Source organism: Notolepis coatsorum, assembly GCF_963971535.1.
Source record: "Notolepis coatsorum genome assembly, chromosome: 8".
Classification (NCBI taxonomy): domain Eukaryota; kingdom Metazoa; phylum Chordata; class Actinopteri; order Aulopiformes; family Paralepididae; genus Notolepis; species Notolepis coatsorum.
In genome coordinates, this window is record NC_140172.1 from 120,759,926 (window position 1) to 120,785,981 (window position 26,056).

Consider the following 26,056-nt stretch of genomic DNA (forward strand, 5'->3'; position numbering starts at 1 on the left):
GCATAATTATGTGGAAGTAAGACATATGGGCTAGGGTTCGGATCGGAACAATCCCTTTAAGGTGTACTTTTATCTTTATGTTTTCTGGGAATTCCGTCTTGGAATTCTAGAACTCCATTAGGGCTGGGCGATATGGCCTAAATATGATATCACGATATTTTCTGACCTTTCGGCGATACACGATACACATCACGATGTTTTTCCTTTTTTCCCCAAACAATTCATTATGAGGCTTACCAAGACAGTATTTGAGTTTGCAAGCGAACATTAAAGACAAAAGACTCATGCATTTAGCATTTTTATATTATATATTAGATTATTGGATTCTTAGATTATATATTTAGCATTTTAGCCTTTCGTTTTTTTAGATTATATATTAGATTAGATGTAGATGATTAGATTACATATTGTAACTATTTATTTATTTACATGTATGTATACATTTATTATTTGAACGGCTTAAGGCTATATCTGTACTTGATGTTTGTTTGTTGTGTTGCATACTTGAAATAAACTTCAATCAAATCAAACCCCCCCCTTAAAAACAAAAACCTGTGTTTAACCTAGCCATCTATAAAACATCATGCTAAAACTGTGAAACAAATGTCCTACTCCCCTAAAGAAAGAAATACATAGCAAACATGACTCAGTTATCCAATAGTGCTGCTGCTTTTTATTTTGTTAAAATATTTTAGTTAATAAGACTAAAAGACTACAATATATATGACTACAAGGGCCAGAAGCCGACTTCATGACGGCTTCCTGTCCTCGCATCCCATTTCCGGTTTGCGTTACATTTTCAACAACATATTGCTGCTAATTAAACACTTCATGGAAACGGAGTAACGTTAACGTTATGTCGAGTTCATACGTGTAGTGTAGTATGAACTCGACATAACGTTAACATTACTCCGTGTCCACTGTTGCTGCCACTGTTGCGTGGCAGATGGATGGTACACTCTGTTAGCTCCGTAGCTAATCCGCTCATAGACTAATTTACCGATAGCAGTACCGTTAACGTCGGAGCTTACTCCTGGGTTTCAGGGGGCATCCCTAGCACCGAGCCACCGCCTCTCTGGCTAGGTGTGTGCGCTTGCGTGCGTGTATGTGCGTGTAGATGACGTAATTTGGGCAAGTGTGTGTGTGACTGACTCTTTTTTTCTGCGAGAGGGAGAGGCGAGAGGGAGAGGAAAGCATTTAGCACTGCGCTTGTAAGTCTCATCTCAGCCGCGGCGGCCTCTAACGCGAGGGCAAAACATCACGATATCCACGATACGTTTAAAAAGTGTATCGTTAATGAACTGTACCCGATATTTATATAATATCGTCATATCGCCCAGCCCTAAACTCCATAGCATTCCATGAGCCGCGCCAGTGTTACATCATCCCTCGAATGTTCGCCTCTCGAAATTCTCAAAGGCAAGTGAGCTTGTACACTTGAAAGGGTTAAAGCGTTTAGCTGCAGCCCCTAGGGACGCCGGGGGTTCCAAGACCCCACTTGATGGCCAGGATGGATGTATGCACAGTATGCACGTCTGTATTATTGGCTAATAGATCACACTAAACTAAAGAATCACACAACTACAGCGCAAGACTTTTGCATAATTACTTTTTGTTAACATAATGTGTTTTTTATGTTTCAGGTTCAATCACTACCAGAACCTTTTTCACATACACACACGCCAGACATATAATACAACCCCCCAGCCTTTTATATGAACAAAGATTGTGCTAAACTGGTTTTTAAACTGCTCAGAGTTTGTGTGTGTGTGTGTGTGTGTGTGTGTGTGTGTGTGTGTGTGTGTGTGTGTGTGTGTGTGTGTGTGTGTGTGTGTGTGTGTGTGTGTGTGTGTGTGTGTGTGTGTGTGTGTGTGTGTGTGTGTGTGTGTGTGTGTGTGCGCGTGTGTGCTCATACATTAGTATCCCAATCTAGATTTTAACAAAATAATAATAATTTTGCATATAGGCTAAACTTTGGGTAAATAAATTCACACACATTCATGAAGAATTTGTCCTCCGGATGTTGAAACCTTCTCAACCGCAACCCAAAAACAGGTTATGCATTTACTGCCGTCATGATCACTTAACCATTGATCCTTCTTTGAAGAGCTTTGTTATTCAATGCCAGCGTGAAAAACCCAGTCCAACAGCGCGTTTAGCGATGGGGGCTTTTCGCGTTCTGTGGATCAAGCCCACAGGCAGGGTCTGAATGCAAACCGGCGTCACAAAAAAATAGGGCGTTTGTGTTAAACGGGATCACTAATGACTGAGTAATGACATCATTACCGCCGACGTGAGGCGCTCAGCGGAGCGCTACTACATGCACTCTACAACAGGCGGTGGAGCCTGCAGCACTGGCCCAGGTGGTTTTGTTCTTGGTTTTGAGTGGTTTTGTTCTTGGCGTGGCCTACGCCCGGTGCCAACAACACAGCAGCGCCTCGAGCAGCACTAGAGGGAGACGGACTGCAGACGAGAGAGAAGCGGGATGAGATGAGTGGCAGGATGTTCCGCTCCGAGTGCTGAAGATATCCGCTGCCAACATAGTAGTACACTTTGAAATGGTCCCGTAAACGGTGGAAAATGTACTACAGTCAGTAAAACATTGCACACACATCCACACACTCACTTTAGACACTTAACACTACACCTTATTTATTTTATATATTTATTACTAAAAGATTTGCACCACCTGTTTTTTTGTATTTTGTACTTTAGTGTTGTATATTTTGCATAGTGTGTTTGGACTTTATTGTTCTTATACATTTTTTATAAAAACAATATCAGGAGGGTCATACAGAACCAAGCATTTCACTGTAATGTACATTCCATATTTCATACCAAGATATACCACAGAAATACTAGATTTGTAGTATTCCTGTGGTTGTTTGAACCTGTAGCATTTAAGCCAATGCCTATCTCAATATGAACTCTGCTTTATAGAACTCAAGTAACTCAGTGTGTGTGTGCTGTGCACTGTACACACACACACACACACACACACCAAACTAAGTGGACACACGCATACTAACGCACGCGCACACAAACACACTCACACTATAGAGACATACCACAGAAATACTGTAGTGATTATCCATAGTATTTCTGTAGTGGAATATTAGAGAAATTGTTCATGGTGAATCACTATAGTATTTGTGTTTTTTAACCAAGATATTTCCTATAGAAATGCTACGTATGGTTCACCATAGTATTTCTATAGTTTTGTGCATATAGGGGGGGGGGCACAGAAATACTATAGTTTTTGGTTCATTTTCGTACAGGGGCCCACGCCGCACACAAACTTGTACGACCATGCGTACATACACAGGCACCCACATACACAAACAAACAACCAGTAACCACAGACACACGCAGGCCTACGTTTTGCTCTCGTTCTCACAGCCCACTGTGACCTACATGTTTTTCCCCAGCTAGTCAACACATGAATAAAAAACCGCCCCAAACCAAAAGCATCAGTTTCACATTCTAAAGGAGACTTGCTCCTGTGGCTTTAAACCTTAGCAATGGTATGCAGTATGCACCCATACCGACTCCTCACCGAGGTATCACCGCCGTGGACAGTGCCTGTGGTGCACTGTGCTGTACCGGGGGGGTCAGCTCCTTCCTGTCATTCATTTCTATGCTACAGGCGCGACAGGCGCGCTCCTCTTCCCAGCGCCGCGCCTCGCGTTTATGAGCTCTCGGCGGCAGCGTTTTTGGGCGGAGCGCTCCCAGCGCATAAAGTTGAAACTAGTTCAACTTTTGGAAAGGAGCGCGCTCATCAAGGTAATCAACATCGAGGAAGGGGCGGAGCCGCGGCAGTCGCGAGATCCAGGAAAACGCTCTGAGCTTTTTTCCCCTTTTTTTCAAAGCGGTCCGCCTTGAAAAAAACGTCCGCTATGGACACAAGCCCTAAGTTGTTGAGCGTCACCACAAACCCCAGTACGTTCCGTGAATTAAAATACTTTTTGATTCCGATTAAAAATCACTCCTTCTGACCCGCCACCGCCAAGAAAATGGCCGAAGAACCCGTGGGAATGGCAGGGGTATTAAGCGACACCCCTGGCCTGTTCTTCTCCCTCCCTTCAGTTTGTTGCGCTGTGTCGGCAGCGTGGGTCTCCATGCATCCTCATTATTCGCTATTAATAATTAATCACCTAATCTCAAGCGTCGCATTTTTGAGTTGGCACACCCGCTCGCTCCACCTGGCTAAATCTTTGCTAAGTGTTGCGGAGAGTTGACATTGGCACATGTAAATATTAGACCCCAGTTACAAGCTCTTATGCCACTTCTGAGGAACGCACATGATATTATTTGGCAGGAAATTACTTTTATTAGGCAGGACACTGGAGGGCAGGACACCTTATCTGTCCTTATCTACAGTGGAGAACAATGTAGTGGGAAATAAACTTACTTGGCCTACTTGTTTTTCTCCAAGGCCGTCTTACCCGGTAACTGATTTTCCCATAAGATTTGGAATATTATGGTTACTAAACGCACATTTGTGAGGAGGATTATGATACATATAAGCTTAGCTTGAGTAAGACCCCAATCAGAACATGGACAAGTGCCTGTAGGCTAAACAATGAACGGCTTGTTCTCTAGCATCTAGTCTAAAAGTCCCCCTCACCACACTATAGATGGTTAACCCTTTCACTACCACACTACAGACTGTTAACCCTTTGTAGTGTGGTAGTGAACATGTTAACCCCTTGTAGTGTGGTAGTGATAAAGGGTTAAAAGGGTCACATCGCTATTTTCAACTTTAAATCATGTCGTTCTGTTGCGAGGAGGACATGTGATCATCGGACATGAAATGTACCGACATCTTCCGTGTCTTGAGAGCTCGGTGCTCTCACCACGAACGTCAACCGAAGGAGAGCAGACTTCTAGTGAACTGCAGACACCATTTCTTCACATTGTCTTGAGTTGGGCCTAATACAGTTGAGGAAATAGTGTCTGCACTTCACTAAAGGTCTGCTCTCCTCTAGGTGATGTCATCCAGTGGAGTGTGTTGGGGGGGGGGGGGGGGTGGCAATGCAGCTGAGCTCCCAAGATGGAGAACACATTGGTACCTTTTATGTCCAATTATCATCCGTCCTAGACAACAGAACGACTCAGGATTCAGTTAAAAACTTTGTAAAATGTCTTGGTAAGTCACGCTCTCTCCCTTTGTGTGCCCTCTCTCTCTCTGTGACGTGTGTGTGTGTCTCTCTCCCTTTGTGCCCCTTCTCTCTGCCCCTCCCTCCATCTCCTCCGGGAATACCGTTGGCATTGTAATGGTTGGAATTCCCATAAAAAACGTCTGATCTTCTGGGCACGGCCAGAGCGGTAGTAAATAACGCACACGTTTTTCACCGTCTGCTACAGCCAGGGCATCTGCATGGCACTAGAGGAGAGAGATGGGAAGTGATGGACTGGAGAGAGATTCAGGACTCTTGACTGACGTTATGCCGCTGAGCCAAACATTAGTAGATTTACCCATGGCATCTGTGGACCAGATACACGGTCCTGGAGTGAGGACAGCGTGTACCCGGCGAGCTCAGCTTGTTTACCTGCTCATCAACGATAGGTCCGATCATCAACGTGTATCACAATGATGTGTTGCTGTGTTCAGACACAGTGTAAAAACCCATAGCATGTAGGGATGCGTCGATACTGGTATCGTATATCGGTCAAAAACAGGGTATCGTTATCGGAGACTTGCGCCCAATCCTAAGAACTGAAACCAAGAACCACGTGGAACATGTCAGACATCAAAGCAACGTGACTTAATTTGCTGCATCTAGATCCCTTGTCCAATGACCCTAAACTGGTGGCATAAGCCTATACTGTTTAGTAAAAGTAATGGATCGGATCGATACTTGGCCAATACTGAAAGTTCGGGACTCTGTAGCGGCAGTGAAAAAGTGGCTGAGGCTTTTAGGCCAATAGGGCCTAACAAAATTAATAGTTGGTTTCAGGTTGCCGACCGACCCTGCCGATTTAGGTGCGACCCAATATATTTTATGAGTTTTTAGAAAAAATTATAAAAAAAAAAAATTCGTTTTTTTTGTTTGTTTTTTTTTAATAAAGTTTCATAGAAATCTTAGTCAAACATTTAGTATTATGGATATTAAACATGCTGTCAGAGTACATGCATCCATGTTGTTGTGAACATTTTAATTAAATAAAGAAATTCCCTATCCATAGTCGCCATGGGAAAGAATAAAATAAAAAAATAAAATAAAATAAATTCCCTACCTGCCCATGGCCAAACTGACAACCAACCTGAAACCAACTATTAATTTTGTTAGGCCTAGCTGGTGGAAAGACAGCACTGACGCCGCCTACAACCAAAGAAATTCCTAGTCCACTAAATACTCAAGGACTTTGTTGACTAATCGATCAGTTGATTTAATAAGACAAATGTACAATGTGAGTTTCTCACGTGCAATAATGCAATCAGCACATCTTTAAAACCTAGTGCTTAACAGAGATGTGCTAATCGACTTACAAAACCTTGACTAAGACGACCGAGTCATCCCGCTAATCGACTAAGATTAGACACCCTAGGTGGGAACGGGGTGAAAGGGAATCCCAACCCGAGCATGACATGAGAGCAAAATGGCCACCGTGTGAATTATGGTCCATAGGGGAGCGGTATCCACTATCCAGTATACTCTCTCTCTCCCTCGTGCCAGGCTCACATCCCAGCCGCTAGCTACTGGGTCTGACTGGACTAGGGATCTCAAACTGCCCGTCCCTCGTCTCATCAGCTGCTTGTGTTGAACGCCGCAGGAGGTACAGGGGCCTGCTCAGTGCTCACTGTCCTTAAAAATGAATTTGGTGGGTGGTAGGCTAAACTTAGTCACTTTATCAAGTCGCTCACCCTCTGAGCGAGGCCACATTACGCAATTGGTTGACCGAACTGCAGGTCCGCTTGACTGCTGTGACTGTATCATATGTTTGAGGACCAAACACGGTTGTTATGGTTTGTTTAGCTCGGTACAAAGACCCCCTCTGAAAAGGTGTGAAAGAGGCTTTCTACTTACCATGCACACACAAACAAACAGAGGATCAGTGGCCAAAAAGAACCTTTTCAGGCAACACGGCAGCGGGGCTATAGGCCAGCTAGGTTTTCTCTTCTTTCTTTTTTTTTTTTGCCGAAAGCGATTGTGCTTTGAAAAGTGCTTGCTCTTCAGAACTATTACCAGCAGCTGAACATGGGAGTATGGTTTGCTATTCTGGGGGAGAACGCTTAGCCAAAGCGATGACAAGCCAGCTGTGTTTCCACAGCTTTTAGTTGGGAAGGAGGAGGGAAGAGGAGGAGGAGAAGGAGGAAGAGGAAGAGGACGACGGTGATGACGACGATGAAGAAGAGGAGACGAACAGTGACTAACGACGACGAGGCCTAACTGGTTTCATTCAACCTCAAGTTTAGGAGGAAAACTTACAAGGCTCCTGTTCATTTTAGCCAAATTGCTTGTTAATCGTTTGGTTTACTGTACACATAGAAATTAAGCTAATTTTACTGCTTTAGGCCCTCAAATGTATTTGAAAGATAAGGAACAATAGCCTACATGATGCTTAATGACCAAGTAGCCTACATGATGCTTAATGACCAAGTAGCCTACATGATGCTTAATGACCAGGTAGTAGCCTACATGATGCTTAATGACCAAGTAGCCTACATGATGCTTAATGACCAAGTAGTAGCCTACATGATGCTTAATGACCAGGTAGCCTACATGATGCTTAATGACCAGGTAGCCTACATGATGCTTAATGACCAAGTAGCCTACATGATGCTTAATGACCAAGTAGCCTACATGATGCTTAATGACCAAGTAGCCTACATGATGCTTAATGACCAAGTAGCCTACATGATGCATAATGACCAAGTAGCCTACATGATGCTTAATGACCAAGTAGCCTACATGATGAGTAATGACCAAGTAGCCTACATGATGCTTAATGACCAAGTAGCCTACATGATGCTTAATGACCAGGTAGCCTATGATGCTTAATGACCAGGTAGTAGCCTACATGATGCTTAATGACCAAGTAGCCTACATGATGCTTAATGACCAGGTAGCCTACATGATGCTTAATGACCAAGTAGCCTACATGATGCTTAATGACCAGGTAGCCTACATGATGCTTAATGACCAAGTAGCCTACATGATGCTTAATGACCAGGTAGCCTACATGATGCTTAATGACCAAGTAGCCTACATGATGCTTAATGACCAGGTAGCCTACATGATGCTTAATGACCAAGTAGCCTACATGATGCTTAATGACCAGGTAGCCTACATGATGCTTAATGACCAAGTAGCCTACATGATGCTTAATGACCAAGTAGCCTACATGATGCTTAATGACCAGGTAGTAGCCTACATGATGCTTAATGACCAGGTAGTAGCCTACATGATGCTTAATGACCAAGTAGCCTACATGATGCTTAATGACCAGGTAGCCTACATGATGCTTAATGACCAAGTAGCCTACATGATGCATAATGACCAAGTAGCCTACATGACGCTTAATGACCAAGGCTACATGATGCATAATGACCAAGTAGCCTACATGATGCATAATGACCAAGTAGCTTACATGATGCTTAATGACCAGGTAGCCTACATGATGCTTAATGACCAAGTAGCCTACATGATGCGTAATGACCAAGTAGCCTACATGATGCTTAATGACCAAGTAGCCTACATGATGCTTAATGACCAAGTAGCCTACATGATGCATAATGACCAGGTAGCCTACATGATGCTTAATGACCAGGTAGTAGCCTACATGATGCTTAATGACCAAGTAGCCTACATGATGCGTAATGACCAGGTAGCCTACATGATGCTTAATGACCAAGTAGCCTACATGATGCGTAATGACCAGGTAGCCTACATGATGCTTAATGACCAGGTAGTAGCCTACATGATGCTTAATGACCAAGTAGCCTACATGATGCTTAATGACCAGGTAGCCTACATGATGCTTAATGACCAAGTAGCCTACATGATGCATAATGACCAAGTAGCCTACATGATGCTTAATGACCAAGTAGCCTACATGACGCTTAATGACCAGGTAGTAGCCTACATGATGCTTAATGACCAAGTAGCCTACATGACGCTTAATGACCAGGTAGCCTACATGATGCTTAATGACCAAGTAGCCTACATGATGCATAATGACCAAGTAGCCTACATGATGCTTAATGACCAAGTAGCCTACATGACGCTTAATGACCAGGTAGTAGCCTACATGATGCTTAATGACCAGGTAGTAGCCTACATGACGCTTAATGACCAGGTAGTAGCCTACATGATGCTTAATGACCAAGTAGCCTACATGATGCATAATGACCAAGTAGCCTACATGATGCTTAATGACCAAGTAGCCTACATGACGCTTAATGACCAGGTAGTAGCCTACATGACGCTTAATGACCAAGGCTACATGATGCATAATGACCAAGTAGCCTACATGATGCATAATGACCAAGTAGCTTACATGATGCTTAATGACCAGGTAGCCTACATGATGCTTAATGACCAGGTAGCCTACATGATGCTTAATGACCAAGTAGCCTACATGATGCTTAATGACCAAGTAGTCTACATGATGCATAATGACCAGGTAGCCTACATGATGCTTAATGACCAGGTAGTAGCCTACATGATGCTTAATGACCAGGTAGTAGCCTACATGATGCTTAATGACCAAGTAGCCTACATGATGCGTAATGACCAGGTAGTAGCCTACATGATGCTTAATGACCAGGTAGTAGCCTACATGATGCTTAATGACCAAGTAGCCTACATGATGCGTAATGACCAGGTAGTAGCCTACATGATGCTTAATGACCAGGTAGTAGCCTACATGATGCTTAATGACCAAGTAGCCTACATGATGCGTAATGACCAGGTAGTAGCCTACATGATGCTTAATGACCAAGTAGCCTACATGATGCGTAATGACCAGGTAGTAGCCTACATGATGCTTAATGACCAGGTAGTAGCCTACATGATGCTTAATGACCAAGTAGCCTACATGATGCGTAATGACCAGGTAGTAGCCTACATGATGCTTAATGACCAAGTAGCCTACATGATGCGTAATGACCAGGTAGTAGCCTACATGATGCTTAATGACCAAGTAGCCTACATGATGCTTAATGACCAGGTAGCCTACATGATGCTTAATGACCAGGTAGTAGCCTACATGATGCTTAATGACCAGGTAGTAGCCTACATGATGCTTAATGACCAAGTAGCCTACATGATGCGTAATGACCAGGTAGTAGCCTACATGATGCATAATGACCAGGTAGTAGCCTACATGATGCTTAATGACCAAGTAGCCTACATGATGCGTAATGACCAAGTAGCCTACATGATGCTTAATGACCAAGTAGCCTACATGATGCGTAATGACCAGGTAGCCTACATGATGCTTAATGACCAGGTAGCCTACATGATGCTTAATGACCAAGTAGCCTACATGATGCTTAATGACCAAGTAGTAGCCTACATGATGCATAATGACCAAGTAGTCTACATGATGCTTAATGACCAGGTAGCCTACATGATGCTTAATGACCAGGTAGCCTACATGATGCTTAATGACCAAGTAGTCTACATGATGCTTTCTAATCCTCACAGGTAAAACAGTTTTTCAAAACAGGACCAGGGTTGACAGTCGCCACACAGTACACACACACACCTCAGAGCAGGCTTGGCGGTCAAATCTCAGTCAGGTGAAAGCATAAACTCTATACAGGAGGAAAAGTAGGTGAAATGTAACCAGTAGACAGACAGCCTTCTGTGACCTGTAAACATGGTATTGGAATGTACAGCAGGCTACTGGCTTAATTGTTCGTTTAGTCTATTATGCTGAGTAAGCAATCACTTGATAAAACGAACGTGATGTTTTTAATTATACTATATTCTAAAAAGAAAAACACTCATTCAAATGGGAGGGACTATTAAGAACATCAAGAATAGATGTCGACTTTAAATACAATTTAAAAAAAAATTAAAGCGTTTAGATGAAGTCAATGTTTCCATCTAGAGTGAAAACATAATCATAACTCTTTCTAAACTTTGTTTTGGGTGGGCCTAATGATGAGGGCTCTTCCCTTTTTACACCTCTGTAGGTACTGACTGACTGAGTCTACTCATATCTAGGTAAACAAGAAACATGTCCTAATAAAGAGTCCCATAATAAGAAAACACCCTTCATTGATATTCATTCGGGTGATGTTTTGGGAAGAACCCCTATCATTCATTCATTCCAATCTCAGATTGGCAATCTGACACTTGTGGTTGAATGGGTAAAATGTATACTCTCTTTTTTTAGAAAATGTTTGTATCACAAACAGTACTGTATTTGCAAATCTGGTATGTCATAAATGTATAGATGTAGCAGTACTGTCTATCTGTATGTCATGTATGTCATAAATGTTATGATGAATTGAAAATGGGGGACCCTGATGTAAACAAGACGAAAGTCTTTCTCTGGTCTGCATCCCCTTAACAATTGTGTGTATTGAGCTGTACTGTACTGTACCCATTCTGCAATCTGTTAAATAAAGTTTTCAATCAATCAATCAATCAATCAATCAATCAATGGGCAGGTCGCCTGCTGCCTGGAGTGAGGAGGTTAGTATAGCAGCAAGTCAGGCTAACTCAGTTAGCATTAGCAAAGCACGCCAAGTACGTTAATGACATTATAATATAATCACAACAACTCTTCATTACCTCGGCTGTCCGCAGCGAGGGCGGTTTCTTCAAAGCCTGTTTGAAAGAAGTTTCCATCGCTGATCCGGTCATTTTCATAACTTCTTCATAACAGTTCATATAAATCCACAGTGAATAATAAATCCTCGGTGATCACTGATCCCCACACTCTCACTTCTCGCCGATCCCGCACTCCTTCCTCTCCTCGTCCAGCCTCTGGAGCGTGGAATCTAACTCCAACCCGCCCGACGAGACCGGAAACTTTGAGCAAACAGACGCGGCGCGGCGGCGGGAGTTAGTTACTTTACTGCGGATCGAGACAGGAGCGTCTGCTGCGACTCGAGATGAACGCGTGAAAATCACCGCCGTGTGTTCCAACTCCAAGCATCTTGGGTTGCAACAAAAAAAAATCCCACTTTCGGTAGCCGCTGGATCCAGGAGTTCAGATTGAGATCCCTCCTCCTCCTCCCCCGATCATTTCGGAGTTGACGACATCTGTCTCGTCTCTCGCCGCAGCTCAATCTGCGTGTGTCAGGGCCGGTTCTAGGCATAGGCAGTATAGGCAAATGCTAAGGGCGCCACCACCCAGGGGGGGGGGGCAACCATGTAAAAAAATAAAATAAAAATGTATGGAACAGAACAGCCCTCGCGTAATATACTGTACCATTAGCTCCAGAATTTCATTGGCTACAAAAACGGTCAATCACTTGTGGTCACTTGTCCGAAACCAACGCTCATTGGTTGTTCGCTGTTCGGCCTTGTGTAACACCGGTTCCTGACAGGCAGCGAGCGAGCGAACTGGAGATTAAATCGCGCGCGACACTGTCCTGATATGATGCGGCGCGTGTCCGAGTGTGTCTGTGTGTGTGTTTACCTGGAAGCACACGGGGGGAAAGCAGCCTGCGATTCTTGACCAATAAAAAGTGTTTAGGGGCGGGACTCGGCCGCATAATCGCTCAACTAGAGACACAGCGAGCAAATATTTGAGGGGGGGACGAGTGGACGACATCGCCGCTCAGTTCGCTGTCGCTCGCGGCAGGTCAGGATAGTCTGATTGAAACGAATACATTTTAATCATTTTCGCAATCACGCTCGCTCGCGTCGCTGCCTGTCAGGAAGGGGTGTAACGGAGGTACCGCAGTCGATCCACAGTCACGAGGGACAGTAAGTGAAGTGGCTGTGGACGTTAAGCGGTACTGCAAGTAAACTCACTCCCCAGAGGCATCCAGACCCAATAGCAAGAAGTGAATTCACCTCTTGGTATAGTGGTCTGTGATGCCGCCCGCGACGCGGGAGACCGGGGTTCAACTCCCACTCAGGGCGATCCCTTAACAGGGGTCGAATCGAAATACACACAATGCAGAGTAAGATCACACCGGCTACACGTGGTGCCGTGACCCGGATGCCTCTGGGGAGTGAGTTTACTTGCAGTACCGCTTAACGTCCACAGCCACTTCACTTACTGTCCCTCGTGACTGTGGATAGACTACGGTACCTCCGTTACACTCACCCCCCTAAACTCACTCCACCCAGGGCATCCGGGTCACGGCACCACGTGTAGCCGGTGTGATCTTACTCGTGACCTCGTGACCCGGATGCCCTGGGTGGAGTGAGTTTAGGGGGGTGAGTGTAACGGAGGTACCTCCGTTACACTTGTAACCCAGAGACTGGAGGCATGTAATAGGTTGAGTAGGGTGTCAATCGAACAGCGTTAGGCCGACAGACGAGGGGCGAAGTGATGGACGGACCATATAAGGGCTTTCGAACGTTAACAGGATATTCTACAGTAATATCAACAACTAAAATAGTCCGGTGCTCAGGGAAGAAAAAGAAGCGAAGGAACAACACGAAAATGGCAGAGGTACAGTAACGTTAATGTGATGAAATTAATTGTTGACTAGTGGAACAGTGGAACAGAGTGTAATGTTAACTTTCTAGCTTACTTTTGGATGACAGTAACGTTGGCTAAAATACAGACTAGTGGCTACTGCATGCATAACAGTAGCCTACATAAAAAAAGTAGGCTACATAACAACTAATAAAAATAAGAAAACTAGTACCAGTCATCATCAGGGAAATTAGGTATATTCAGCAGGTGTTTCAGTCCTGTGTCATACCGTAGGCTACGTTTTTATTGACATCTGTTTACCCTGTAATAAAAAAAATGCTATTCCTTTTCATCTCCTTTATAATTAATTGTTGTAGTAAGCCATTGGTTTGTTGTGTTACCGTTCATAGTCTCTAAACAAAGTGAGTTTTATATATATATAGTTACATCAGTGTTTTAAAGTGCATATCATTAATGTTAATGCCAAATAAATGTCCCATTATGCTATATTAGTATTGCACTGCCCTTTACTGCTTTATTGGACTCTGTACATGTAAATCTACATTTCATTGTTATGACAATGTTTAATAAAATGTCCATTAATGGAACTCTTGACCTTTCTGCATGAGAAGAAGCTGACAGAAATGTACCCCAACATGTGGGTTGCTCTGAGAATCTCTGTGGCTCTTCCTGTTACCGTGGCTGCTGCTGAAAGAAGCTTCTCTAAACTCAAGCTCACCAAAACTTACCTGAGATCTACTATGGTGCAAGAACGTCTCCGTGGACTTTCCATCATAAGCATAAATCATGTGGTCTCAAAACAGTTGTCTTATGATGAATGAATGAATGAATGAATGAAAACTTTATTTAACAGATTGCAGAATGGGTACAATACAGTACGGCTCAATACATACAATTGTTAAGGGGATGCAGACCTGAGAAAGACGTTTGTCTTGTTTCCATCAGGGTCCCCCATTTTCAATTCATATAGACATTTATGACATACACAACATACATGACATGATGACGTCATAGATGACTTTGCTGCAAGAAAGGTTAGGAAAGTAAGACTGTAAGTGAGTAAAGTGAGCTTGATGAGGGGGCTTCTAAGTATGTTACAAGTCGAAGCCTTGTGCTTGTGTGCCTTTTGTGTTTGTGTGCAGTACTTGTGTGCAATTATTTATTTCTTTATTTTACTTTATTTAAATTCATTGTAATTATATTTGACCTTACTTTATTTATGGCAGTAGGCTACTGGTTAATATTAAGATAATATATTGTAAATATTTATTATAATAATGTCACTTGTTCACTGTTAAATAAAACTCAACATAACACATAGGATACTCTGGAATACTGTCCCTCAGTACCTCAGTGGATATTTTAACATGGTAAGGGATGTACACGGACACGCCACCAGGGGGAGCCCTACAGACATTGTCCCAGTGAGATGCAATAGGAAAATAGGCCAAAACGCATTCCTATATTCAGCAGCAGTACAATGGAATAGCCAGTGGTGCAGTCGTAATATGGGCCAAGGCCAAACGCCACGTGCACGCTCGCTCCCGCGCGCACGCGCATACATGTATCTCTCCTCTTTCATGAGTCGGAGCGGACGAGACGGGCGGTCTTTTGTCACATAACACACGCCCAACACTCCACACACACGCACACGCACACACACACACACAGTCTCTAGGTGATAAGTGCCGGCCAGTGGCACTTATCACCTAGACTTTGCATAATAATAGGATGCGCGCAATTCTGCCTCAGTGACGAAGCCCAAACGTCGTTTGACCGCGTATGCCCAGCACTGCACCCCTGGGAATAGCCTACCAATGGAGTTGAAGACCATAAGCCCCTTCTCCACTTTTAAATTAGCTATAAAGAGGTGGATCATAAGTAGCAGAAGCTGGGAGTAGTGAACAAAGGGTTTTTAATATGTGTTGTTCCTTTTTTATTCTTTTATTGTCTATAAAATGGAATATTATTGTATGTATTTTTTGTTTTTATACCACACATCCTGACATACAGACACTACAAACACCCACGTCCACACACCAGTACATAAATCCACTGACACCAATGATGAAGGACCACAATGGAAACAAGCCTATGGCTTTATTGTGTTTTATGAAATCCTATTGGTAAATGGAGAAAATGTATACCCGTTTCATATTGTGATCAAATGTATATGTGTGATTTTCCATTCTAAACCAATAAACTATTCAATCAATCAATCAACTGTTTGATTTTGTGGGTTATTTTCAATAAAAGAAAAATGTGAAAACAAAAGGGTGAGTGCATATTATTGGTAGTGAATAAACTGTGATGCAAGGGGGCAACAGATACAAATCCTGCCTAGGGCAGCCAATTGGTCAGAGCCGGCCGTGTGTGTGTGTGTGTGTGTGTGTGTGCGCGCGCGCGCGTGTGTGTGCGCGTGCGTGTCGCGAGCGTACGCGGAACGAAACGGCTCTGACTCTGATTAAAGTGAACGACGGGAGCCGGCTCTTGATTGGGAGCCGATTCGGTTTTCTCCAGTTTTTTTCTGTTAAAGCTAAGCTAAACTTGTACTTTATAAAAAAAAAATTGTAGCACTCTGCTCCATGTTGAGTATGTAAAGCCATATAAATAATAAACATTTGATAGCATGTATGTTGTTTTTACATTAGTAATTCATTGTACACACCATTTTACATTCATTTAGGTAATACATTTATTAAAAAAAATAATAATCTGAGGAGCCGCTTGGGAGAGAAAATAACCGGCTTTCCCATCACTAGCTTGTGTGTGATCCTCCCTCCTTTCCTCCGAGCTGACTCCTCCTGCCTGATTCACGGTTCAAAAGGAAAGTAGGGGCGGAAGAGAAACGAAGGTTATCCTATAACCATAGTTATATGATTACTGGCTGTGCGTCTTGCTCGCCCTTTTGGACTAGCTCGTTTATACCTATTGTATACATTGAAAGTATTTCTCATGCACCTTACATCTATCCAGCCACGCCCACTTCCGGCTACGTATATAACCCCGTGGCGTGACTGTGCTCCCCCTTCCGAGTCTGAGTTTCATTCGAAAAACAGTCAGGGGTCCTCAGGGCCGCAAAGCAAGACGCTTGCCAGTAATCATATAACTAGGGTTATAGGATAACCTTCGTTATATTTCGTTACTGGCTGCGCGTCTTGCTTGCCCTTTTGGACAAACAGGCGGATCAAGGCACGTAGCCCAGATAAATGTACCCCCTGAGGTCCCCTTTACGACCATCAGAAAATGGGGAGGGTCCTGGCCCTCACACTCATCCTAACGAGGAGCGGATGGATAGAACTCAGACTATGCGTAAATAGGGTGCAGCTCCCAAAAAACGCACAAGGTGAGTAGACCTTGCGAAAAATCCCCTCACCATGCATCCTGCCCATTACCTAGCGATGGGATGCAGAGGGGGTTCCAGCCCCATGGACCGCACGAGAAACAGGGCTCTCTGTCAGGTCCATGAGATAGAACCCGACCAAGGGACCTGGCGAGGACCACGAAGCTGCGGCATACGTGTCCTCCACAGGCGTTGTTTGTGACACCACTTCCCCTTCGTCAGGGCCACCGTGCTTTACATTCTAACAAACCGTTGACTGGTAGCCCCGAGGTTCCCCGTGCGTTTCAAAACATATCGTCAGCGCACGGAAAAAGGGAAAAACAATAGGTGGAGGTTCAGGATGAAGCCGCACCTTTATAACTGGTGTACCAGACGGGGAGATTGCTCCTTTAATCCAGGCTGACAGGTTCCTTAGCGAGAGCAGGGCTCGACCGTGCCTGGAGGAGACGCACTGCTCCTTTGACCATGAGCCACAGGGGGCGTTTAGAGGGGTTGACTGCTCAAAAACAGGCCTTCAGGCCGACAGATTCCTTAGCAAGAGCAGAGCTTGACTGTCCCCTGGTGGACACCGGGCTGACCACATAAACGCTGGTATGCTGTTCGACCAGACCAGGACGTGCCGGTCCCCAAGACAGTGTCGTAACACCCGGGACCAGAAGCACCGACTTCCCATTCCCAATACGTTAATTGTAGGGAGGCAGAGCAGACCAACTACTCCCATTGGCCCGACACACCAGTCCCGTTAGGAGGAGGGGTGTCAGGAAAAGGCCGTCCCGTGGGATGTGGCCCTGCCCCCGGGTCCAGTGGCCGAGGCCTCATATCACTGATATGGGTTCTCGCCCTCCGCAGGGTCTATTTTTTTGTTGGGAAAAAAAACGTCTGTATTTTCCCATAAACGTGGAGGACGGGGCCACTGAGCAGGCTGACGTCATCCTCTTTAGCCTGTGGGCTGTTGCTTAACAGGCGCCTGTGAGGAGGATGGTATTCTGAAAGTTTTTCTTTTGCAATCAGCTGATCGGAAGATATGTTCAGTATGGGCCTGACCACCCCCCCCCCCCGCTTTCTTAGGAATCACAAAACAGGGGATAGACCCTCACATTATGACCCATTCATCGGGACTGTAACTGGCCTGCTTTGCCAACAAAAATACTTGATTCAATCGATTTTTGTTTGGCCAGGGCTGTCGTAGCTGTGGCCTCTGATCTGATAACAGAGCCAGGTTCGTAAAACCTGTGAACGGCATTGGGCGTATTGGTAAGATAAGCCCTAACTCATCTGGGGATAGGAGAGACCCGGTCCCCTGTAGGGGCCCTTGACACGGGATTTCGTCATTATATCCACCTCTTTGAGAGGGGACGACGTTAGTTCACCCCACAGATCTAGTTCCATTTGACAGCATGCGCTGGGATCTTTAGCTAAGCAGCTCGACAAATACCAGAATAACCTCCTCTCTGATTAATTAAAAACTGGGACCCTGTGATGATATTTAGGCGGGACCCACACATAACCCCACTCTTTTGAGTTGGCGGGTATGGGGAACCCCCCCCCCCCCTGCGATGAGCATGATATGTTAATATCTGCTCTGACGCTAGAGAAGACGTCAGATTATCCTGACAGGGCGGGACCCCACGTACGTACGTCATCATGTTGACGCGTATGACGAGCAAACCTGGCAAGGCTCTCGCTTGTTACACACACCCTTGTCAGGTCTTTGTCTTGACATAATTGATATAATATACCCCATAATAAGGGTTTATATTTTCACCCTTCAGACAACCTCATGAAAGCAGACATACAAGGTGAATCTGGAACCTTGAGGAGCAGTGTTAGCTCCGTGTTGTTTATAATTATACAATGGCATGAACATTTCTTGATTCTGATTGGCTGAAACAGTGAAGTTGCCGGTTGTTATTTAGTATAACACACTCCACGTAACCCCAGATCCCTCCCACAACCGAATTACTTTTTTTTTCTGTCTGAATCAATCCGCCACAGATAGAAAAATGGAATGAATGAATGAAAACTTTATTTAACAGATTGCAGAATGGGTACAATACAGTACGGCTCAAGTTCAAGTTTCAAGTTTCAAGTTTCTTTAATAGTTGTCATACAGAAGTACAGAATACTTTTGTACAAAATGCTTCTTACTGTTGCGCTCCAGAGACTGTGCATGACAAGATAAGTATGAAATAAAGACATAGTAAAAATTAGAAGTAAAAAAAGAGGTCACAGTGTTCAGTTTAGACATATGTACAATGTTCGTAGACGTAGTTACCATACAATATACAATACTGTGCAGTGTACTAATATACAATACTATATAGTGCAAGGCATAAATGGACGAGGTGCAGTTTAGGTACAATTCACAGTAGGTGTACGAGTTGTAGTGCAAATCCTTTATCAATAAATATAAAGTGTAAGTGTGTTTGTGTGATCTAAAGTGTGGAGAGTGGGTGCTGCAGTGTGTTGTTTGTTTGAGTGAGTGTGTGCGTGTGGGTGTGTGTGCTGTGTGCATTTGATGGTTGTTGCATAGTGATTATTGTTCGTTTAGCGATTATTGTTCGTTTAGCAGCCTGATGGCCTGGGGATAGAAGCTCCTTCTGAGTCTTTCTGTGCTCGCCATAAGACTCCGGTATCGCTTGCCTGACGGCAGCAGTTCAAAGAGGCAGTTGTTCGGGTGGCTCGAGTCCTTAATAATTCTCTTAGCCTTCCCCTTGCACCGCTTGTTGTAAATGTTCTGGAGGGTGGGAAGCCCCCCTCTAATTGTGCGTTCGGCTGAACGTGTCACTCTTTGTAGTCTGCTACGGTCTTGTGCAGTGCTATTCCCAAACCAGGAGGTGATGTTGCCGGTCAGGATGCTCTCTATTGTACATGAGTAGAAGTTCCTAAGGATCTTCTGACTGACTTGGAACTTCCTTAGGCGCCTGAGGAAGTAGAGGCGTTGTCGTGCCTTCTTCACAACACTGTCAATGTGTGTGGTCCATGTCAAGTCAAGTATGTGGGCTCCGAGGTACTTGAAACTGTTCACTCTCTCAACTGGTGCCCCGTCGATGCTGAGGGGGCTGTAGTCCTTGACCCCCGACCTCCTGAAGTCCACAATCATCTCTTTTGTTTTGCTGACGTTCAGGGAGAGGCAGTTCTCCTGACACCACTGTGACAGGTTCTCTACCTCTTCCAGGTAGGCCCTTTCGTCGTTGGCAGAGATCAGGCCCACCACTACTGTGTCATCAGCAAATTTGATGATGGTGTTGTTGTTCCGCTGTGCTACGCAGTCATGTGTGTACAGGGAGTAGAGGAGGGGGCTCAGAACACAGCCCTGGGGGGCCCCTATGTTGAGCGTGATGGATGAGGAGGTGCAGTTGCCGGCTCTTACCACCTGGGGTCTGCCCGTCAGGAAGTCCAGGACCCACTGGCACAGGTCATAGTTCAAGCCCAGGTCCCTGAGCTTGGCTATGAGTTTGGAGGGGACTATGGTATTGAATGCTGAGCTGTAGTCGATGAACAGCATTCTCACATAGTTCCCCTGCCTCTTGTCCAGATGTGATGCTGCTGTGTGCAGCACATGGGCTATGGCGTCCTCCGTGGACCTGTTGGGGCGATATGCAAATACATACAATTGTTAAGGGGATGCAGACCAGAGAAAGACGTTTGTCTTGTTTACATCAGGGTCCCCCATTTTCAATTCATAGTGACATTTATGACATACACAACATCATGACATTTATGGCATAGAGACATACATGACATACAGGTATATAGTACTGTTACATTTGTGACATATACGATATGCAAATATACAGTCAAGTCAAGAGTTTTATTTGTCACGGCATACGAGTATATACTGTTACCCATAGATCCTGACAGAGTATATACATATGATGGGGAGGGGACTGTACATTAGGAGGGGGTGGGTGGGTGGGAGAGACATATACATACGGTGGGGAGAGAATATATACATACGGTGGGGAGGAGACTGTACATTAGGTCGATTAGGAGGGGGTGGGTGGGTGGGAGAGAAATATACATACGGTGGGGAGAGAATATATACATATGGTGGGGAGGAGACTGTCTATTAGGAGGGGGTGGGGGGTTTGGACATTTACGGTGGCCAGTTTCGAATTGCGGCCTCCCGTAGGTGCTCTTTAAGAGCGGTTTTGAATGTGGGTAGGGATTCACATTCCTTTACAGCTTTGGGTAGGGCGTTCCACATTGATGTGGCATAATTGCGAAACGTGTTTAGTCCCTTGTTTGAGCCGAATCTGGGTTTAACATGATTTGTTGAGCTTCCTCTGGTGTTGTGGTCGTGGTATTCACTGACCTTTGGGAAGTATTTTGACATGTACATGGCTACCTTAGTCGTATAGTGTATCTTGTAGACCAGGCCCATTGCAAGTTGCTGTACTCTGTCTTCTACTCTAAGCCATCCTAGGTAGTCAAAGTGGGCAGGGGTGAGGTGGGTTATAGGAGTAAGGTCAAGTAGTAGTCTGACCAGTTCTTTTGTGATGTTTGTAATCTTGTTGAGATTGAGCGGTGGAGGCCAAGCGATGGAAGCGCTGGTGGCGTTGCCATCTCTAAACTAAATTCACACTAATAACTATCTCTAACTCTCTCAAACTGCAGGATGCTTCTGAGCAAAAAACTTTAAAATGAAAGAACGAGAAGGGGAGCACAGCCACGCCACATGGTTATATACGTAGCCGGAAGTGGGCGAGGCTGGATAGATGTAAGGTGCATGAGAAATACTTTAAATTAGGGGTGTAACGGTACACAAAAACCACGGTACGGTACGTACCTCGGTTTTGAAGTCAAGGTTCGGTACAGGTTTTCCGTACAGTGGGGGAAAGTTTGGCTTTCCATGTTCCACTCAGGGGTGATGTAGTGTGCAGTAACTAATTGTACTTGTAGGGCTGTCAACGAATATTCTATATTGAAATTAATAATCGAAAAAAACAGCCCCCCGGTGGGCGGTCGTTAGTGGTTAACATACCGTTGTATTCGTTCGGTACACTACACAGCCGTTCGGTACGGTACGGTACACACTGAAACGGTTTGGTTCGGTATGGATACGTGTACCTTTACACCCCTACTTTCAATGTATACAATAGCTATTAGGTATAAACGAGCTAGTCCAAAAGTAACGAAATATAATGCACCGTGTCGCTCTCTTTCGCCTGAGTGCGTGGCGGGACAGAAGTTTAGTTTAGTTTAGTTTATTTAGAACCCCATTAGAGTGCCGACTAGTCAACACATACAAAGTACGAGTTCAAAGAAAAACAATAAAAAACAAGCAAGAAGTATAATTGTATACTTTAGGTTGTATATTGTATATTTTGTATAGTGTTTGGACGTTATTCTTTTAAATCTTTTACTGTATGAAGCACATTCTCAGGGGGGCTCATACAGAACCGAGCATTTCACTGGAATGTACATGTACTACTACTTATGTGACAAATAAAACAAAACTTGAAACTTGAAACGTAATCAGACAAATAAACCACAAATTGTAATCAGACAGAACAAGATAGATGTGAACATAAGCATACAAATAATAAGTCATTGCAAATTCCCACGAAACAAAACTAAGCACCTGTTGACATTGAATATGAAAAAATACTAATTAGAATAACGATTATAGAGCTGTTAAGACTAATTAGTACTGTATCAGGTAGTCTTTCACATTTTTATTTATTTTTATTTAGCAAGGCTATATTGGGAGTAGGTTCGAATCCGGTTATGCAGCTGTGCCAAGAGACTATAACTTTATATTAAAAATAAATAAATAAAAACAGTAAAAGGCTGCGCGATAGCTTCTCTTCAGTATCCAAGCTCACAGCACAGACACGCCCACAAGTCCACCCCTCTGTTGACACTTTGACATCAGTACGGTGCAGCTACATTAGGCTGGACTATGACAACAGAGATCTCTTCTGGACCGACTTCACAAGACTTGCTTTTGTTCTCTTCCTTTGGGGTGCATTCGTAAGCACTCCTCAAGAAGTAGCCCAGATGGTACATGTTATTTTCCTGCCAAATAATAACTTCTTTTTGAACTGTCCAGGGCTCAACTCTCCCGCTCCCCTTTCAAGAATGGACTGCTCATATAGTGAGCTTACTAAAGGCACGGGCCTGGGGGCCTGCGGGCCTGCATGTCCTTTTAACCTGCCGTACAGAAAGGGACCCTCTTTATTGTGTTCCTTCATGTATTTCTTTGCATATACCATTCTATATGCTATACCAAACACGGCAGCGTACTAATGACAAATTATATTTTATTTTACTTACATTTATTTTATTAACCACTTAAAATACATACATACATGAACAACATATAGCCATTGGTTATATTACTGAACAAATTATTGTAATAATTATTGCAGTAATAATTGCTCATAATGTGGATTCAAGAGAACACACCAACAGTCTGTTTATTAAGTCAGGAATTATGAAACTTAAAGATATTGTTGAGTTACAGATATTATTAGTTATGTACAAAGCAAAAAAACTGAGTATTGCCAGAAAGCTTGCAGAAGTTGTTTGTTTCTAGTTCTGAGGACGAGAACCACAGAAGGAAATGTAATTTGAAGCATCAGTATGTATAGGACGACTTTAAAGCAGATGTGTATTTCAGTATGTGGCGTAAAACGATGGAATTATCAACAGAATGACTTAAAGAGTTGTACAAATATCTTTCAGTTCAAGAAAATTTATAAAGAAAGAACATTTCGATTTTATGAAGTTGAGGGGTAATAGCTTTACCTATTATATATGACCATTTTTATTTTATTATAATTTCCTTTTCTCATGTTATTGTAAGTATTGCTTGTTAAATACGTGTAATTGAAAGACCATCTATTTCTAGTTTTGAGTAAGGGGCAGGTAAAAATAAGATGTTCTTCTCCCTGCTCATTTTCACTCATGGAATGTGCATTGCCATGAACGGAACAAATACAAATTAAATTAATAATTTAATGAAAATGGGGCAGGGTTTCCAAAGCAAAAAGAGGTACAAAGTGCACCCCACTATTTTATTTTTATTTTTTTTATTATTGGTCTTTTTCCCCCTCCTTTTTCCTCCGATTGTCTCCCATCCCAATGTTAGTCGTTATGCCAATTCCCAATCCCTGGTCGCTGCGCACTTACCCCCCACAGTCGGTCTGGGAGAGTGGAGGCTACCACGTGCTTCCTCCGACACACGTCTAGCCAATCAACCGCTTCTTTTCACCTGGCAGCGCGGACTCTCACTGAGAGGGTGTAACGTGTGGAAGGATCACACTACCCCCCTTAGATCCTATCGGCGCTGAGCAGACGCCCCGACCGAACTGTAGGAGTCGCTGTTTACAACGACCCGGACCCACCCCGCCAGCTTTCCCACCCTCTAATACAGCCAATTGTATTAGTGTGAACGGCCAGCCAAGCTGGTGACAACGCCGGAGCTGTGAGCTGGATTCGAACAGGCAAATCCAGCGTCTCCGGTGTTGGTGACGAACGCAATCTCCGCTACGCCACCTGACCGCCCGCACCCCACTCTTTTAAAGATTTTAGGTGTAGGAGAGCTATTTTTTTTAGCTTGCGCCACTACCCCCAAAACACCATTTACCATTCCTGATTAAAGGAACACGCCAACATTTTGGGGAATTAGCTTACAGTCTTCTCCAGAGAGAGACAAGAAGATAGATACCAGTTTCCTCTCTGTGTGTTCAGTAGAAAGCCATCTGGCTGCCTCTTAGCCGAGCTTAGCACAATGAATGGAAGCGGACATGGCCGGTTAGCCTTCAGGAGAGGTGTTAGTTGGACAATGCCTAGACACTAACCGGCCATGTCCGCTTGCATTCATTGAGCTAAGCTAGGCTAACATGCAGCCAGATAGCGTTCTACTGAACACACAGAGAGAAAACTGGTATCTATCTTCTTGTCTCTTTCTGGAGAAGACGATAAGCTAATTTCCCAAAATGTTGGCATGTTCTACTGTACTATATTTACTTTTACAAATAGAGGTGACCTCAGTGAGTTCTAATAGAGAGGTCTACTCTGACTCTCCAAAAGTCAGTGTCTCTGCACTAAAGAAAACCAACTTTGTATCATAGTAGTTGACACAACAAGCAGTTCAGTTAGTTCTGTTATGGTTAACCCTTATGTGGTGTTAGGGTCTCCAGCAACCCGTTTCAAGGTTATAATATGTAATAACTACCATGTAGTTGATTTGATTAGAACAAGGCTTTATGATATCCTCCACAACACATAAGCACAGCAAAACTATGTTTCACGATTTTGAAAATTCTGAAGGTAAAGAAAGGTATGACTGTGGTGTTAGGGTCATTCTTGACCTGGCAAGGTAAAACTATACTATAAAAATAATAAATATAAATAAATAAAATTATAATAAATATACTAAACTTTTTTTCAGAAGTTATATTCTAATATTGTTCTATTATAGTCAGAAAACATTATTATCTATGGGTTTCACATTTAGTATAATATTATGATTGAACAACCTCATTTTCATTTAAAAAATAAGGGACATGATGTGTCTCGGGGGCCATAAAATCAAATTACAATGGGATTATATGGTTATGAATGCATATAATGTTAGTTAGGATGTAGTATTAACTATATTGAGTGATACTCCTTTCTTTTTAGTGGTCAGGACTGAGTTAGACCCTGGGTCAACATTGACCCGCTAACAACGGTCAGTGGTGCCAATTCCCAACACAACATGAGGGTTAAGCCATCTCTCATCATCCCCCTGACATAGTTGAAGAGATGTTGGCCTATAGCGAGGACAAAACCTATAGCCTACGTTGGGGATTTGCACTAGTTGTGTGTTTTTTACTGTCGGGGGAAACAGTACCTCGAGGAGGTAGAGCAGTCGTCTGGTAATCCGGAGGTTCCCGGTTCGATTCCCGCTTCACTCGGGCAGCGGGTCAAAGTGTCCTTGAGCAAGACACTTAACCCCTACCTGCTCCCAATGAGCAGGTTGGCACCTTGAATGGTTGCCTCTGCCGTCGGTGTGTGAATGTGTGAGTGAATGGGTAAAATGTGAGAAACAAATTGTAAAGCACTTTGGATAAAAGCACTATATAAATGCACCATTTTGCTCATGCTTTGCCCTCCTGCGATGTCACCGCAGCCTGT

General features: G+C 43.8%; 1 protein-coding gene across 1 annotated transcript in view; it reads right to left on the reverse strand.

Annotated features, from left to right (window-relative positions):
* The window catches only part of rapgef6 (Rap guanine nucleotide exchange factor (GEF) 6), a 288,321-nt gene extending 276,450 nt beyond the window's left edge, over positions 1–11,871 (reverse strand). Inside the window, exon 1 of the mRNA XM_084320510.1 lies at positions 11,754–11,871. Within this exon, the coding sequence (XP_084176636.1) occupies positions 11,754–11,852 (99 nt within the window). The 5' untranslated portion in view covers positions 11,853–11,871. The remainder of the gene's footprint in view (positions 1–11,753) is intronic.
* Positions 11,872–26,056: the final 14,185 nt, after the last annotated feature.